Below are 14,793 nucleotides of genomic sequence, written 5' to 3' on the forward strand. Positions count from 1 at the left end.
AAAGACCAAATCGCTCATGTATTGTTTAAGGATGTCTGTTGATTTCCAAATACGGTGACCACCTGCCGTACTGAGCCTGTCAACTGCTGGATTACATACCATGTTGAAGTCCCCTCCTAATATAAGAGCTGTGTCTGAGTGAGCAGAGAGTGAGTTGAAGAAAGCATGAAAAAGAGGGGTCGTCAACATTGGGCCATAATGTTAGCAATGCATAAAGGAGTATTTTGAATCGAATGTTAACAAAATGAATCGACCCTCTGGATCAATAGTATGTTATATGATTGAAGTGTTTTTTCTATTTATCATAATGGTGACACCCCTTTGTTTTGAGTTTATAACAGCTGAGTACGAGTGAGGAAACTGTGGTGAGGTTAGTTTATCTGCTGTCTTGGGTAAATGAGTCTCCTGTAGTAGGACAATGTCTGCTTGCAGATTATTTGATGGTTAAAATTTTTAATCTCTTTTCCCTTGAACCAACTCCGCGTACATTCCAAGAGGTGATTATAAGTGAGGTCATCATTCAACTAAGGGATGTGGTGATGGCTAGTGTGTGCAGTGTGCGTGTTGTTTATGTGTGTGTTGTATGCGCCTGTATGTGTGTGTCTAGTGTTCATGTTGTATGCGCCTGCGTGTGTGTGCTAGCTGTGCCCGACTGTTTGTGAATTAAACAGTATGAAAATTGCGCAGCTGATCGATGTGTAAACGGCGGAGGAAGAGCAACATTAACACAAAGAAAGAAACAGTGAAACAAAAACAGGGGAAAATACACAAAACATTATCGGACAGACTATCAGATAACCACAGTTATAGGCTGTTGAGACGTGCACTGTATTTTATAACTATTAACTTGCCATATGTCACGGAGTAATTAACTGATGGGGAAAAAATGATCGCATAGTGATACAGTTCACCTGTTGCTGGACTTGGTTCTTAGTAGAGCCAAGGAGTGGTGTCTCGGTCGCGGTACAGCTGGCCATCGACGTAAAGTTTATCCACAGCGATGACAGCCCGTGATCCTTCTCCAATAAGCTTCTTTCTTATCGGGAACAGGACTCGGCGTCGGTCCAGGATCTCCCGGGGAAACTGGTCGTTAACGCTGAAGTTGGTCCCTCAGCTCCCTGCCGCGGCCTTTAACCAGTTCCTTCTGCTTGAAGTGTTCAAACTTCGCGACGATGGGCCTGGGCCTCTGGTTCTCCTGTCGCCGTCCTCCCAGGCGGTGCACCCGGTGGAAGCTGATGTTCTTTACGGTCTCGGCCGGGAGCTTCAGTTGATTTTGGATGAAGCTTTTAACGGTCTCCTCTGGGGTTTCATCCGCCTGCTCCGGGATACCCGAAATGACCAGATTATCCCGCATACTACGAGCCTGGAGATCGATGATCGCTTCTCTAATGTTTTTATTGTCTGCCGAGAGCCGCGTCATTCCCTCCGTGAGGGATTTAACCGAACCTTTGAGGACCTTGTTTTCTGCCGCGAGCTCAACCACCTGTTTCTGGCTGAACTCCAGGGATTCCCGCAGAGCCTGAAACTCTTTGTGAAGTACTTCCACAAGAGATAATCGGCATCAAAGCTGGACAATTTCTTGTCTATTGAATCCAGAATCTCTGTAAAATCTGCACCTTGCGAGGAGACTGCTCCAGGTGATGCTCCAGGTGAGTCTTCAGTGCGGTTTCTTTTTGATTTCCCCATGACCACTCGATGAAACACTGGTCAATAAACTTCAAGGTCCTCCAAACACTCGTCCTCGAGGTCCTCCAGTGCGATTTGACTGCTCTTATTTGTTAATTCGCTTAAAATTGGCGGATTGTTTGTTTAATGAATTGTTTGTTTAGCTGCGCGCTGCCATGTTTGAATTGCACCAAGTCTCACGAGATTACACAAACGCTCACCGTGTCATCTCCTCCTAAATACCACATTTAACATACATTTAAAGGCCAGGGCAACCGGGGTTTGAACCCACAACCTTCCTGCTGTAAGGCAACAGCGCTATCCACCGTTAAATTTATCATTCCTGCTAAATCAATCTACATTAATATAATCTTGAGAAATACATTTAGTATTTAAACAACAATCTAGATGATTCTGCCTGCACCATTGTTTTTTTTTTTACAAACCTGCCAAATGCTAAACCCTGAAAATGAAATATGCTGACATTGCATTCAGCCACTATGCTGCACACAGATGGAAATTACGTCCTGATGACTTAAAACCTATGTTAACTGGGATTCATAAATTTATATTTTTAGATTTCCATATTATTCATATTTAGATGTTTATATATTGCAGTTTTTCTCTTTGTGTGTTTGTTGTTTTAAATGTTGTTTTTATGTATTTATTATATAATATGTATGTATTTTATATAATAATATATACTTATATAAAGCACTTAATTTCCTGTGTTTAGATGTAGAAATGAACTTGCCTTGCCCATCATAAAGTGGGACTATTTTGATAACATGCATGTGAGATTGTTTCAGGTTTTTCCTGAATAAATTGTTGTGTATGAGGTGTTACCTGTATGCACATCATCAGGTGGTGTGGACCACAGTGTTGTACTACTGGCACTCTCTGTCACTGAGTTAAAGAAACCACCAGAAAACAGACTGAGAATCAGCATCTCTGTTTAAGCAAATAGCGTGTGAGGATGTGAATCAAGCTCTAAAAGACGTTCCTGAACACAATATATTGCACATAGTTCAAATAACCTGTAGGTGATTGTTGCTGGTTTCTGGTAATGGCTTGAACTGTGGTGGAAAAAGGAGGTTTCAAGATGAGTGCTGGAGGACTGAAAGGTGCAGGAGCTATCAAAGAACAACAAGAGGTGCTCAGGAAGGAAAAATGAATACAGCTGCAGTAATACATAATCTAACGTTGACATACCTGCATAGACTGTGAGCTTGATTTCTGTTTTAGGATCAAAATAGTTTGTATCTATTTCACACCAGTACGTCCCACCATCATTCAGGTTCAGGTTATAGATGGTCACATGCAGGATCCTTCCTTTAGTATCATCCCAGAGATAATATTTCCCTTCATGTATCCTCTCTTCTGAATTTTTACCAGAGGTCTTAATCAGAATTGTTCTTTTACCATAAATGCCCTTAGAGAAATATTTCGGATATGTTTCATACCCAGAGTCATATTGGCAGAGGATGTTAACTAGCCCTCACTCCTGGGATGCATGTATCTTTGATTGTTGGCATCTGACTGCTGCCAAAGAAAAATAAACAGTAGTTATTTTTTGTAATGGCAAAATGGGCACAAAAACTTTGCTTCAGCTGTTTTTCATCCTTTAACTGGATGTCTTCAAAGAGTTGATGTTCAGCCAATTTATATTGAAAATGGCTCAGAAAAGCAAAAGTTCTCAGCAGTATAATAAAATATATCAACACTGTAAGGGGATCATTTTAAAATTGCAGCTCACCAGAGAACAGCCAGATGCTGAGAAGAAGCATTTTCCTCATTGTGATCTTTGTCAAATTCTCTCTCACCTTTTGTTTCCCTTAGCTTCTACCAGTTTCTCTGCCCTTCACCAGCTCTCAGACCACTTCTTAAATTCACAATGCCCCACAATGAACGAGGAGGTGTTGAGGGTGATCATGAGTTGGTGATGTAGGTGTGAAGCTTGTCCACTACAGACTCTTCCTTTGCTAACATCTCTTTTTCCGTTCTCATACAAGCTGTGCGTGTGTGTGTGTGTGTGTGTGTGTGTGTGTGTGTGTGTGTGTGTGTGTGTGTGTGTGTGTGTGTGAATGTGTTTTTTTCCACAGTCAACCACAAACAGACACTCACAGAAAATACAAAAATTTACAGAGAACAAAATCCACACATTGATTTTACAATATTTTATTAGGGTAAAATCTTTTTTAAATTAGTATTTTAATCATTTGAAAAGTAAATAAATTCAGAATTATTAAAATAAATATTCATTCAGCCTTAGAACAGAAATGCATCTCAGCGGTGCGTACTGGCTGTTTAGCAAAGCACAAATTCTTAGGAAGATACTGTAGGCTACTCAACAGTAAAGATGGCAGCACTGAGTTCAGACATCGCAATAGACTGTTGATTCATCTGTCGAAATGTGTTTAATGCTGGCATACGTAGCTGATGCAGTGCGAGGTGTGACTGAGGTGCAGTCGGTGTGTTTGTTGAAGCTAACAGTGGAGTAGAAGAGACTGTCTGGTTGGATCTGAGGCTCTGATGAAACAGTGACATTGGAGTAAATATTGTCTGCATGATCTCTGCTGGTATCTTGATGCTGAACGGACGACGATCTGAAGATGTCGTCAGTCGTGCCATCTGTTTCTTGGTCCTCATTGGCTGTTGAAGAGGAAGTAGTGATGTGGTGTGCACCTTGTTTCTGACTGGATAGTGATGCATAAACAGTGTCCTTTCCTGTATGGAGAGTAATGATACATTTACAACGTTTTAAATCCCTGTGAAATTAAACTACATCTTTACTTTTACTTCTTTTTGGGCCATACGGCTGCATCCTTCGCCAACATTTTGTTTCAACAGGCAAAACATCGAACTAGAAAATTACTGAATACATTTTAAGTCAATTCAAGTCAAGTTTATTTGTAGAGCCCAAAATCACAAATTAGTCTCTAGGGGCTTTACAATCTGTATAAAATGGAAAAGCATGTCCCTCTTCTTGCTCTCACACAGGAACTACCACTATTAAAGTGCTAAAATGTTACATTTTGAGATGTGCTAATTATTAGGCCTGTTGTAGATGGTTGCAAAGAAGTTGAAAAGATGTTAAATGAGTTTCCAATGTGGCAGCTATAGAGCTGTTGCTTGGGCTTTATTAGGTGGTTTCCGTGTTCAGAGTGGTTTCTATGTGGTAGCTCTGTGGTAGCTAACTTGTTTCGAAAGTGCTAACTATGGTTTCAAGGTTAGGTGGCTGCGTGGTTGTATTCAGAGAGTAACTGTAGCTATGGCACCACCACTCAGCTTCGTTGCCCAGTGGCCACCATTGGTAACCATGGGTCCCCTGCCACCCACAAAGGGCTCCATTTTAAAAGGACATCTGTAAAACTCTTGACAGTAACCCTGAGACTTTTTTTGGCTAAAGCACTGGGCAATTTTCACAAAGTCGTTGCTGGATGTGTGGGATAGCTGTTGATGTGAATCTGGGTGTTTTCCATTATCTGTGTTTCAAACTGCCATCGTATTCTGAAAATATTATTATATGAGTCTGTGATTTATATACCAGAAAATGTTGTGATGTCTCTGTTTCGATGTCTAAAGAATATTAGAAGGACAATCGCCAGAGTCAGCACAACTACCCCAAGCCCTGCTCCGACATACGCCAGCTTTTCTGAAAAAGATACAACATGACGTCAGTGATGATGTATATATCATACATATACATACATATATACATATACATATCACCATACAACCATACAGTTTCTTACTAGAGGATAAAGCATATGTTGCCTCATCGGGTTTTCCTGAAAGAAAAAAGAAACAAAAAAATGATCTTAATTTTGTTCCTTGTTCTCAGTTACTGTTTATCTGCTGCGTTAGTATTTGGTTTCTTTCCTGTAATGTCTGTCTGTTGTGGAAAAGAGAAGATCGGTTTGAGACAGACAGTGTTGTGAAATATTGGTCACATTTAAGTGAATGGAACCGAAATCTTTCTCTCTTAAGTGGTGAAAAATAACAATGTCATAATACACATTCATATACAGTGCTAAATCAACTCACCCATTATGACTGTGAGGTCTACCATATTGTACGTGTCGACACCAATTCTCTCTATTCCACACCAGTAGGTTCCTGAGTCCTTCTGCGTCAGATGAAAGATGGTCACCTTGAACGTGTTTCCTTCATCTATAATACTGTATTTGTCATTTGAACCTTTCTCCTTTTTTCTGCTACTTATTAGGATGTCTGCATCTTGACATGCTCCCTTGCAGAAATATTTGATGTTGGAAAATGCGTTGACGTGAGTGCATTTTATTGTGATGTCCTTTCCCAATTCTCCTATTACCGACACAGTTTCTGTCTCCCGCAACCCTGCGCAAAACAAACGAAGGTCATACTGTGTGACAGCAAACAGCTGTTAACCTCACTAGTTACACAGTCTGTACCTCATTTGTAAAGTTCATACCAACCTGATAGACTGTTCTATTCTTTGATGGTGGTGGCACAATGAATAAGACACATGCCTTTGGTGTGAGAAACCCAGGTTCAATCCCCCACTATGACCCATCCACCATTGTGTCCCTGAGCAAGACACTGACCTAATTGCTCTAGAGGTGTGCTACCTCTGACATATATAGCAATTGTAAGTCAGCTAAATGTGAATGTAATTCTTTAAAGCAGTGGCTCACAAACTTTTACGGCTCCGGACCCTTTTGATTTCTGGTCCCTGACAGAGACTGCACATGTCTGCGAGTATTGTAGTGTAGTGTTGGCAGTTTGTTCTGTTTTTTATTGTGTCATTTCAATAATTTTCAGAGGTCTATAGAAAAGTTAAAACTAGGCAGTACTTCACAAGAAAACAAGCAGAGATTAGAGTCTGTAAAAATAACCCAAATTTTGTGTGAGCACATTTTGTTTGTTTTAAACCCTGTCAATCTGAGAAAACTCACAGCCACAAAAACACCAAACATTCAGATAGAGGAAGAGAGACAAAGAGACAAAAGAATTCATCCCGGGAAACTTACCTCCCAGAAGAAAGACCAAAATTAGGAATATCATCTCCCTGATACTGATACGATATGTACATCTGGCTTTCCTTTGCCTTTTCTTATCTCAGCCTGATGTCAAGTCTAAGTAATTATCTTAAAATAAATGACAGCTCTGCACTTGTCATAGGTTCCTCTTTGTTGTTGCACTTCCTCTGACTACATGACCGTCTGAAACCATGTAAACCACGTGGGAAGCATCAAAACACCCTCCCATCTTTTGCCTGTCACACAGTGAATGTTCAAGATCAATCAGGCCAGTAAATAATTAACACAAGGACACCCTCAGATATTACCACTTGGTTTATTTAGTTGAAATGTCTCATAAATTATAGTTGGACAGTGCTTAAAACATACAGTGAGTTGAGTTGAGACTCGTGCTGAGACTGTAATATCTTTTAATCAGTCTTTTCTTTTGCTCATGCCATACACAATGATGCATTTTCTTCTAGAAATAACAAAACAAAGCAAAAACTAACAATATTGCTACTTGATTTACTTGACTCCCGAAATGTTATGTCTTTTGAATTGACCACCATCCCTTGACTTTTTGTTTCTTACATACACAGTAAAGTTTATACAACAACAACAGCAACAACTTGCTGGTGTTTTGGCCATCATTCCTTTTAGTATAAATAACACATTAATCACCAAGTTAATTGGTGAAAAAATAAAAGTTAACATAAAGGTAAGAGTCATTCACGAAATGGTTGCCATTTCCACTTTATAATTTTCCAAATTTTCATCAAGAGCAAACTTTTTTTTTTACTTACAACTTGTTAAGATATGATAAACCCCCCAGAAAATATATTTTCCCACCTCATGCACAAAATCCTTATTAATATTATCCTTTTTATTCAAACATGGGAGCCGTTCTTGTACCACCCCGTCACGGACAATATGTGCACTCTCTGAGTAGTAATGCAAGCAATACATTTGTAAAATGTAATATTTTCCTACTAGTAAAATGTCCTTTTGTTGGAAACCATCAATACAAAGTATGTAATTTAATAATTTTTTTAATTCTTAGATTTTCCATCTAAAATTTGAATTCAACATGTCAGTGGCCTCATTGTTTGTACAAAAAATTCTAATTCACTTAAAAAAGTCTAATAAAAGTTTAAGGATTTTTTTGATTAGTCCACAAACCAAGAATTTTATTTAACATTAATTTATGGAACATTTCACTTCCTTTCCATCATTTTTTAACAATATGACCCTGTGACAGGGTGATACGGACAAACTGTTTCTCTGTTTGTTTTAGCCTTCATCTAACATTAGAAACTTTTGTTAATTTTGGATATAAATGTAGACTTACTGTGACTTAATGATAGGCCAAAACAAAGTTGCTGTTATTGTGAAAATGTCAGAGTCTACTGATATTACAGATTTATTAAAAGATCAGTATGTTTGGCTTAATGTGATGCAAAGACACCTCCTCCCTCACAACAGCTGTTTTAAAAGAGAGCTATTATCTCTACTATAATCTTAGGTGCATCTCAGAAAATTAGAATATCGGAAAAAGGAAGAATTGTTTTCCCGTAATTTAAGCCAAAATGTGAAACTTTGACATATTCTAGATTCTAGACATGTAAAGCTTTATGCTTTATTTTCCAGCAGAATGTGCCACCTGCCCACAGGGCCGAAACCACAACGTTTGCTGACCATGGTATTGCTGTGCTTGATTGGCAAGCCAACTGACCTGAACCCCTTAGAGAGTCTGTGGTGTATTTTTAAGAGTAAAATAAGAAACACCAGACCCAACAATACAGACAAGCTGCAGGCCACTATCAAAGCAACCTGGGCTTCCTAACATCTCAGCAGTGCTGAGGCTGATTGCCTCTATACCACACCGCACTGATGTAGTAATTCAGGGTCAAGGACCCCAGACCAAGTACTGAGTGCATAAAACATCTTTCCCAACTTTTCAACTTTTCAAGAGGCTGAAATTTCTGTATTATAAATATCTATTTTAATATTCTAATATTTTGAGATGCACATGTAATCAATTATAACAATCGTTACAACAAGAAGCAGAACCACGCCGTCACAATAAAACTTGTGATGGGGTGGTAAGTGACAGGTGGTTTTAGTATGTTACTCTTTAGGAATAGTATTTTTATTATATATCATGCTAACTAGAACACTTGAATTGACAGCTTTAAGCTTTGGAAACACACTTTGGGATATTTTTTGTAATTTATGCATCTTGTGTCAAACATTGCGGACCCAAATGGCAACTATTTCATAGAATGACTCAAAAGTCTATGTAGTGAAGTAAAGTAATGTTCCCAGATCTCAGCAATTACTTTTGTGAGTGTAAGGTTATAGTAACTGCAAGAAATGATCAGCCAAGCTTAGAAAATAAGTAGTATTTTAACCTGGAATTATCCTTAATCAGTTAATCTGCTCTTCGACTCCCAGAGGTCCATCTTTAGGCCCGCTGTTTCCATGAAGGCTGTGATAGACATGCTCCTCTAACCGCCTGGGATCCAGATGCTGGTACCGGCAGATGTGCCCTGGTACATCCACATCAGCATATTCATCGAGGCCGAGAGTGACAGTGGACTCCCGGTGCTTTGATGTGAAGTGGGAGCAGAGGTCAGGTGGTGGCAGTGGTAGAGCTGAAAGATCAGCGCAGTCTGGAGCCGAGCAGCTACAGCCGAGTTCAGGTTCAGTTCTTACACCGGGCATCATTGTCTCATAGTCTGATGATATCTGTGGGATAAACAGAATGAATTTACTGGACAATATTTAATTTTCAGTGAGCAGCCATGCTAGTGTTAGGCTGCACTTAGGCACAGCTGAGCTTTGAGCTTAATGCTAATGTTCAACATGCTCACAGTGACAATGCTAACATGCTGATGTTCAGCAAGTATAAGTGTTTACGATATTACATATTACACTATGGCGTCACAGGAGATACCATGTGGGGACTGCAGAAACTGTGATTGATGCTTTGTTATGAGTTTGTTTTGAGAGTGAGGATAACATTAAGGAAGTTAAAGGCTTTCAGTAGTCTTTCCCTTTCAGTAACAAACATTTAACATAGCAAATGCAAAACAAATCTGCAGCTCACCACGATCACCACTTTGTATGAATGAATGAACAGAAACACAGCAATAACAGTAGAAACGATGAAATATTGTTATCTGGATTAGTTGTAACTCCATGTCTGTTAATCTGTGTGTGTAGCTCACAGTTGCCCTGGATTACATAGTAAATGAAAGTCTATTGTTACGGAAAGGATTTCAACCCCATATATCCCCATAAGAACTTGTGTTGACTATATCCTAACACTTGATAATTAGCACTAAATGTTAGTAGCCTACAGCTGAGGTCATTTGATGTTGGCGCAAGATGAAAAGTCAAGTGACTAACTGCACTATTCATCCTGAGGGGGACATGAACGTCTGTACCAAATTTCATGACAATCCATCCCTTAGTTGCTAAGATATTTCAGTCTGGACAAAAGTGGTGGACCAGCCAGCCTTGCCAACCCAAGAGCCATGCTGCTAGCGTGGCTAAAGGTTTCTGTCATGGACAAACCTCTCTACTGTGGCGTGGAGCTGGTCTTCTTTGTTTGACAGCCAGCAGAAGACAAAGTGTGAACAGACACACACACAGTATCGCTGCCATGCACATCACTGCTGTCAAGTACAGCGGCAGGTGGAGCTCTGCAGGAGAGAACAACAACTGAAGTTACCTGGCAGAGGATTGAATTACACGCATATAAAATTATGAATATTGTGAAAAAGATGGGCACACAAACACACACACACACACACACACACATCACTTACTGTCTATTGTGAGATCTCTTGGAAAGACGGGTGATTCACTTACTGGAAAGCACAAATGCAAAAAAGCCAAAGAATTTATTTATATATAAAAGTACAAAAGTAAAATAAAAACACACTGAGCCACTGTGTCTGATGTACTGTGTAGTTACACATATCCTACAGTAATATGTGAGATTTCTTGCAGGGTTCACTGTTGTTGAAGAATAGGAAAAAGACAATTAGTTTCCAAAAGTATACAAATGTGCAGTTGTAATAACCTAAGCATTTTTATAGCTAAAGAAACTCCTGAAAAGAGGAACATGTGTGGGAAAGTTAAAACTACTTAGTTCTCATTATAGAAAGAGGGGCCTGACAGCTTTAGATCTAAATGACCAGGTGGACAAAAACTATACAGTAACTGACTTGTAATCTACCTATTTAGCTGTAAGCTACTAACCACAAACCTGATTTTATTATAAGCATATGAACGTCATGTGCATGACAGAATACCACGTATACGTAGTTAACATGTTGATCCTGTGCCATGACACACGTACCTCGGGAAACATTCAGTAGTATGAAACTGATATAATCAGGGTCATGGCTGACATCCACCCCACACCGGTATGTCCCGCTGTCCGATGAGAAGAGTTTGTCCACCCTGACGATGAAGAAGGCCCCGGAGGTGTTGTCAAACAGAGAGAAACGTCCATTTGTCTCCCACTGATTGTGTTTCTCTGTCCGTATCAGGGTATTGGAGGACACATTGCCGTCATTGTCACGGCAGAAGTACTTATGATAGTGCACCCAGCCATCTGGATATACACATCTGAAGTCAAATCTCTGACCTTCGACACCGGTAACAGCTGTGGTTCTGACACTGATCAGAGCTACCAGTTAGAATAAGCTGTGTTAGTCTCAAAATCATGTAACCATGTGTTTTAATAAACAGTTTATCTCTAATGAAGTATTTTTCATCAGCATTAAAAGTCTAAATGCATAGCATGCAGCCCACCTTGGATTTGTAGTATAGTAATGATGACTGTTGTAGTTGTTCTCCATGAGATCCAGGTTGCTCCCATCTCTCCCAGTTTTTTTCAGTCACACACTCTTCTTTCCAAGCTGTATAATGAGGCAGACACCTGGACTAAAGATCACGTATGAGTGTTCTGGTGCTTTCATGTCCATGTGTTAAAACCTCTTCCTCTTTCACTGATCAGACCACTTCACACAAAACCTTCAGCCTACAAGAGTGAAATCACGGCAGCTTGTGGGAATCAAAAAACTTTCAGTGTCCTCATAGCATATTTTTTACTGCAAAATAGAGTTTAATTTGCCACATCCTTCAAGTCAATTCTATCCTCCCCTGTAATCTACTTGAGTTATCTTGAGTTTCCTTTTGCCAAAATTTATGTTATTACTGATCTATAAAGCATTAACAAATCATTTATAAACAGTTGAAGCAGCACCAGTCAATATTGTTTTATTAACAATAGATCAAATGACTACGAGGTGAATGGGATGCTCGTAGTCACAAATCCACAGAGATTTATCACCAGACTGCAGTTAAGAGGTTTATGGAGCATTTTATCTTCTTTTAGCCAATTGTTTTGGTTATTAAGACCCACAACTGTTTTCAATTACTCTTGTTTTCAGCAGCAGCAGGTTTACCAGCTTTAAACCTAAAATAAACCAACTGTAGACTGAATGAAAAAAGTGGGCATATTCGCCGTGACATCACCCATTTGTTTGTGGACCACTGTTTTGATCGCCATCTCGTTATTTTGCAACAGTTACTCACATAATCACTTCCTCTTTAGTGGTTTTGCCTACAAAATAAAAACACTAGAAGCTTATGTTTATTGTAATGGTTTATTTGTTGTTGAACTGAGCTTTGAGAAATTCTGAACGACACTGAAAAGAGTCTAGCCAGCTTGACACACCTCTGAAAGAGCCATCAGAAAACGTGATTCCCCTAAATGTCCTGTGCCTGGAGATACTGGGGAAATGAAAAAGCACTCTAGGTTGATGGATGCGGATCAAAAACCGAAACACAAACACTGCAGCACATGCTGCAATGTAACCCGAAAAAACAGTTGCTGCAGAATGCTGTAATGGTCAAATGCACATATGTTATACACCACAAGAATCCATTTGTTGAAGAGAGAGAGGAAAAAAAAACTGTCTCCAGGTGGGATCAAACACACAACCCACTTGGTGCAAGTCATGTGCTTTACTAACTGAACTAACTGAACACCTTGTTGATAGAAGTCAATATTACGTCTTATATTCTCATCCACCATCTAATGGTTGAAAATATTGCTCTGATGCAAAACTTATTTGCCGACCCTGCTGTGTATTATTACTACTACTTCTTTGAACGTACGTATTCAATGTAGTGATGAGTGTCTGAAGTAGAACAAGAAGAACGTAGTGACGAAACACGCTATGTAGCGCTGTTTGTCTGTTTTCAGCTACTTTAGAAACATGAAGGCGCAACGTAGCAACGTCCTAGTAAGGGGGATAAATGGCTCACTCTAATAAAAACACAACGGTTCATTATGTAAGGTCTTTATACACCACTGAAAACATAGTTATGGATCATAGATTGCATTTCTATCGATAGATCCTTAGAAATATTACACACCGGACCTTTAAATATATGTTCTTTCCACTTCATTATGCATTATTCAATTTGATATTGCCTCATGGTACACACAAGATAATATGTGATATATTGATATGACCACTAGGAGTTGCCAAAGTCACAACCTTTAACATACACACAGAGAGGCATCAGCCCTAAAGTTTATGTGTTTATTAGGTACAGACAAATCTTATGACAGCTGCTGACTTTTTGAAGGTTAAAGCTTCCCCTTCATACTGGAAACATACAGTGGGTACGGAAAGTATTCAGACCCCTGTAAATTTTTCACTCTTCGTTTCATTGCAGCCATTTTCCAAAAATCAAAAAAGTTCATTTTATTTCTCAGTAATGTACACTCAGCACCCCATCTTGACAGAAAAAAAACAGAAATGTAGAAATTTTTGCAAATTTATTAAAAAAGAAAAACTGAAATATCACATGGTCATAAGTATTCAGACCCTTTGCCGTGACACTCATATTTAACTCAGGTGCTGTCTATTTCTTCTGATCATCCATGAGATGGTTCTATACCTTCATTTGAGTCCAGCTGTGTTTGATTTTACTGATTGGACTTGATTAGGAAAGCTACACACCTGTCTATATAAGACCTTACAGCTCACAGTGCATGTCAGAGCAAATGAGAATCATGAGGTCAAAGGAACTGCCTGAAGAGCTCAGAGACAGAATTGTGGCAAGGCACAGATCTGGCCACGGTTACAAAAAAATTTCTGCTGCACTTAAGGTTCCTAAGAGCACAGTGGCCTCCATAATCCTCAAATGGAAGACGTTTGGGACGACCAGAACCCTTCCTAGAGCTGGCCGTTCGGCCAAACTGAGCTATCGGGGGAGAAGAGCCTTGGTGAGAGAGGTAAAGAAGAACCCAAAGGTCACTGTGGCTGAGCTCCAGAGATGCAGTCGGGAGATGGGAGAAAGTTGTAGTAAGTCAACCATCACTGCAGCAATCCACCAGTCGGGGCTTTATGGCAGAATGGCCCGACGGAAGCCTCTCCTCAGTGCAAGACACATGAAAGCCCGCATGGAGTTTGCTAAAAAACACCTGAAGGACTCCAAGATGGTGATAAATAAGATCCTCTGGTCTGATGAGACCAAGATAGAACTTTTTGGCCTTAATTCTAAGCGGTATGTGTGGAGAAAACCAGGCACTGCTCATCACCTGTCCAATACAGTCTCAACAGTAAAGCATGGTGGTGGCAGCATCATGCTGTGGGGGTGTTTTTCAGCTGCAGGGACAGGACGACTGGTTGCAATCGAGGGAAAGATGAATGCGGCCAAGTACAGGGATATCCTGGACGAAAACCTTTTCCAGAGTGCTCTGGACCTCAGACTGGGCCGAAGGTTTACCTTCCAACAAGACAATGACCCTAAGCACACAGCTAAAATAACGAAGGAGTGGCTTCACAACAACTCCGTGGCTGTTCTTGAATGGCCCAGCCAGAGCCCTGACTTAAACCCAATTGAGCATCTCTGGAGAGACCTGAAAATGGCTGTCCACCAACGTTTACCATCCAACCTGACAGAACTGGAGAGGATCTGCAAGGAGGAATGGCAGAGGATACCCAAATCCAGATGTGAAAAACTTCTCTGCATCTTTCCCAAAACGACTCATGGCTGTATTAGATCAAAAGGGTGCTTCTACTAAATACTG

At 39.9% G+C, this 14,793-nt stretch overlaps 2 protein-coding genes across 2 annotated transcripts; both read right to left on the bottom strand.

Annotated features, from left to right (window-relative positions):
* Window positions 1-4,039: 4,039 nt before the first annotated feature.
* LOC119899457 (CMRF35-like molecule 7) lies at window positions 4,040-6,839 on the bottom strand. Its single transcript, XM_038714022.1, has 5 exons — window positions 6,678-6,839; window positions 5,713-6,024; window positions 5,421-5,456; window positions 5,213-5,320; window positions 4,040-4,392 (listed from the first exon to the last, which is right to left on the bottom strand). The coding sequence occupies exons 1-5, from the start codon at window positions 6,709-6,711 to the stop codon at window positions 4,040-4,042; spliced, it is 843 nt and encodes a 280-aa protein (XP_038569950.1). The 5' UTR covers window positions 6,712-6,839.
* Window positions 6,840-8,788: 1,949 nt separating this feature from the next.
* On the bottom strand, window positions 8,789-11,572 carry LOC119899461. The gene is made up of 5 exons (XM_038714025.1): window positions 11,496-11,572; window positions 11,038-11,370; window positions 10,502-10,543; window positions 10,248-10,375; window positions 8,789-9,416 (listed from the first exon to the last, which is right to left on the bottom strand). The coding sequence occupies exons 1-5, from the start codon at window positions 11,560-11,562 to the stop codon at window positions 9,096-9,098; spliced, it is 891 nt and encodes a 296-aa protein (XP_038569953.1). The 5' UTR covers window positions 11,563-11,572; the 3' UTR covers window positions 8,789-9,095.
* Window positions 11,573-14,793: the final 3,221 nt, after the last annotated feature.

This window comes from Micropterus salmoides, unplaced genomic scaffold, assembly GCF_014851395.1.
Source record: "Micropterus salmoides isolate LMB-PRFRI ecotype aquatic unplaced genomic scaffold, ASM1485139v1 Ms_hic_scaffold_12, whole genome shotgun sequence".
In the NCBI taxonomy this organism is placed as follows: Eukaryota; Metazoa; Chordata; class Actinopteri; order Centrarchiformes; family Centrarchidae; genus Micropterus; species Micropterus salmoides.

Excerpts from the sequence above, each read along its gene's own strand:
- LOC119899461 (XM_038714025.1), bottom strand. The coding sequence starts at position 11,562 with ATGGGAGCAACCTGGATCTCATGGAGAACAACTACAACAGTCATCATT. Across the intron at positions 11,371-11,495 it reads TACTATACTACAAATCCAAG|CTCTGATCAGTGTCAGAACC; the intron begins GTGGGCTGCATG and ends TCTAACTGGTAG. Across the intron at positions 10,544-11,037 it reads ACTACTGAATGTTTCCCGAG|TAAGTGAATCACCCGTCTTT; the intron begins GTACGTGTGTCA and ends TGTGCTTTCCAG.
- LOC119899457 (XM_038714022.1), bottom strand. The coding sequence starts at position 6,711 with ATGATATTCCTAATTTTGGTCTTTCTTCTGGGAG. Across the intron at positions 6,025-6,677 it reads TTTGGTCTTTCTTCTGGGAG|GGTTGCGGGAGACAGAAACT; the intron begins GTAAGTTTCCCG and ends TGTTTTGCGCAG. Across the intron at positions 4,393-5,212 it reads AGACATCACAACATTTTCTG|GAAAGGACACTGTTTATGCA; the intron begins GTATATAAATCA and ends CTCTCCATACAG.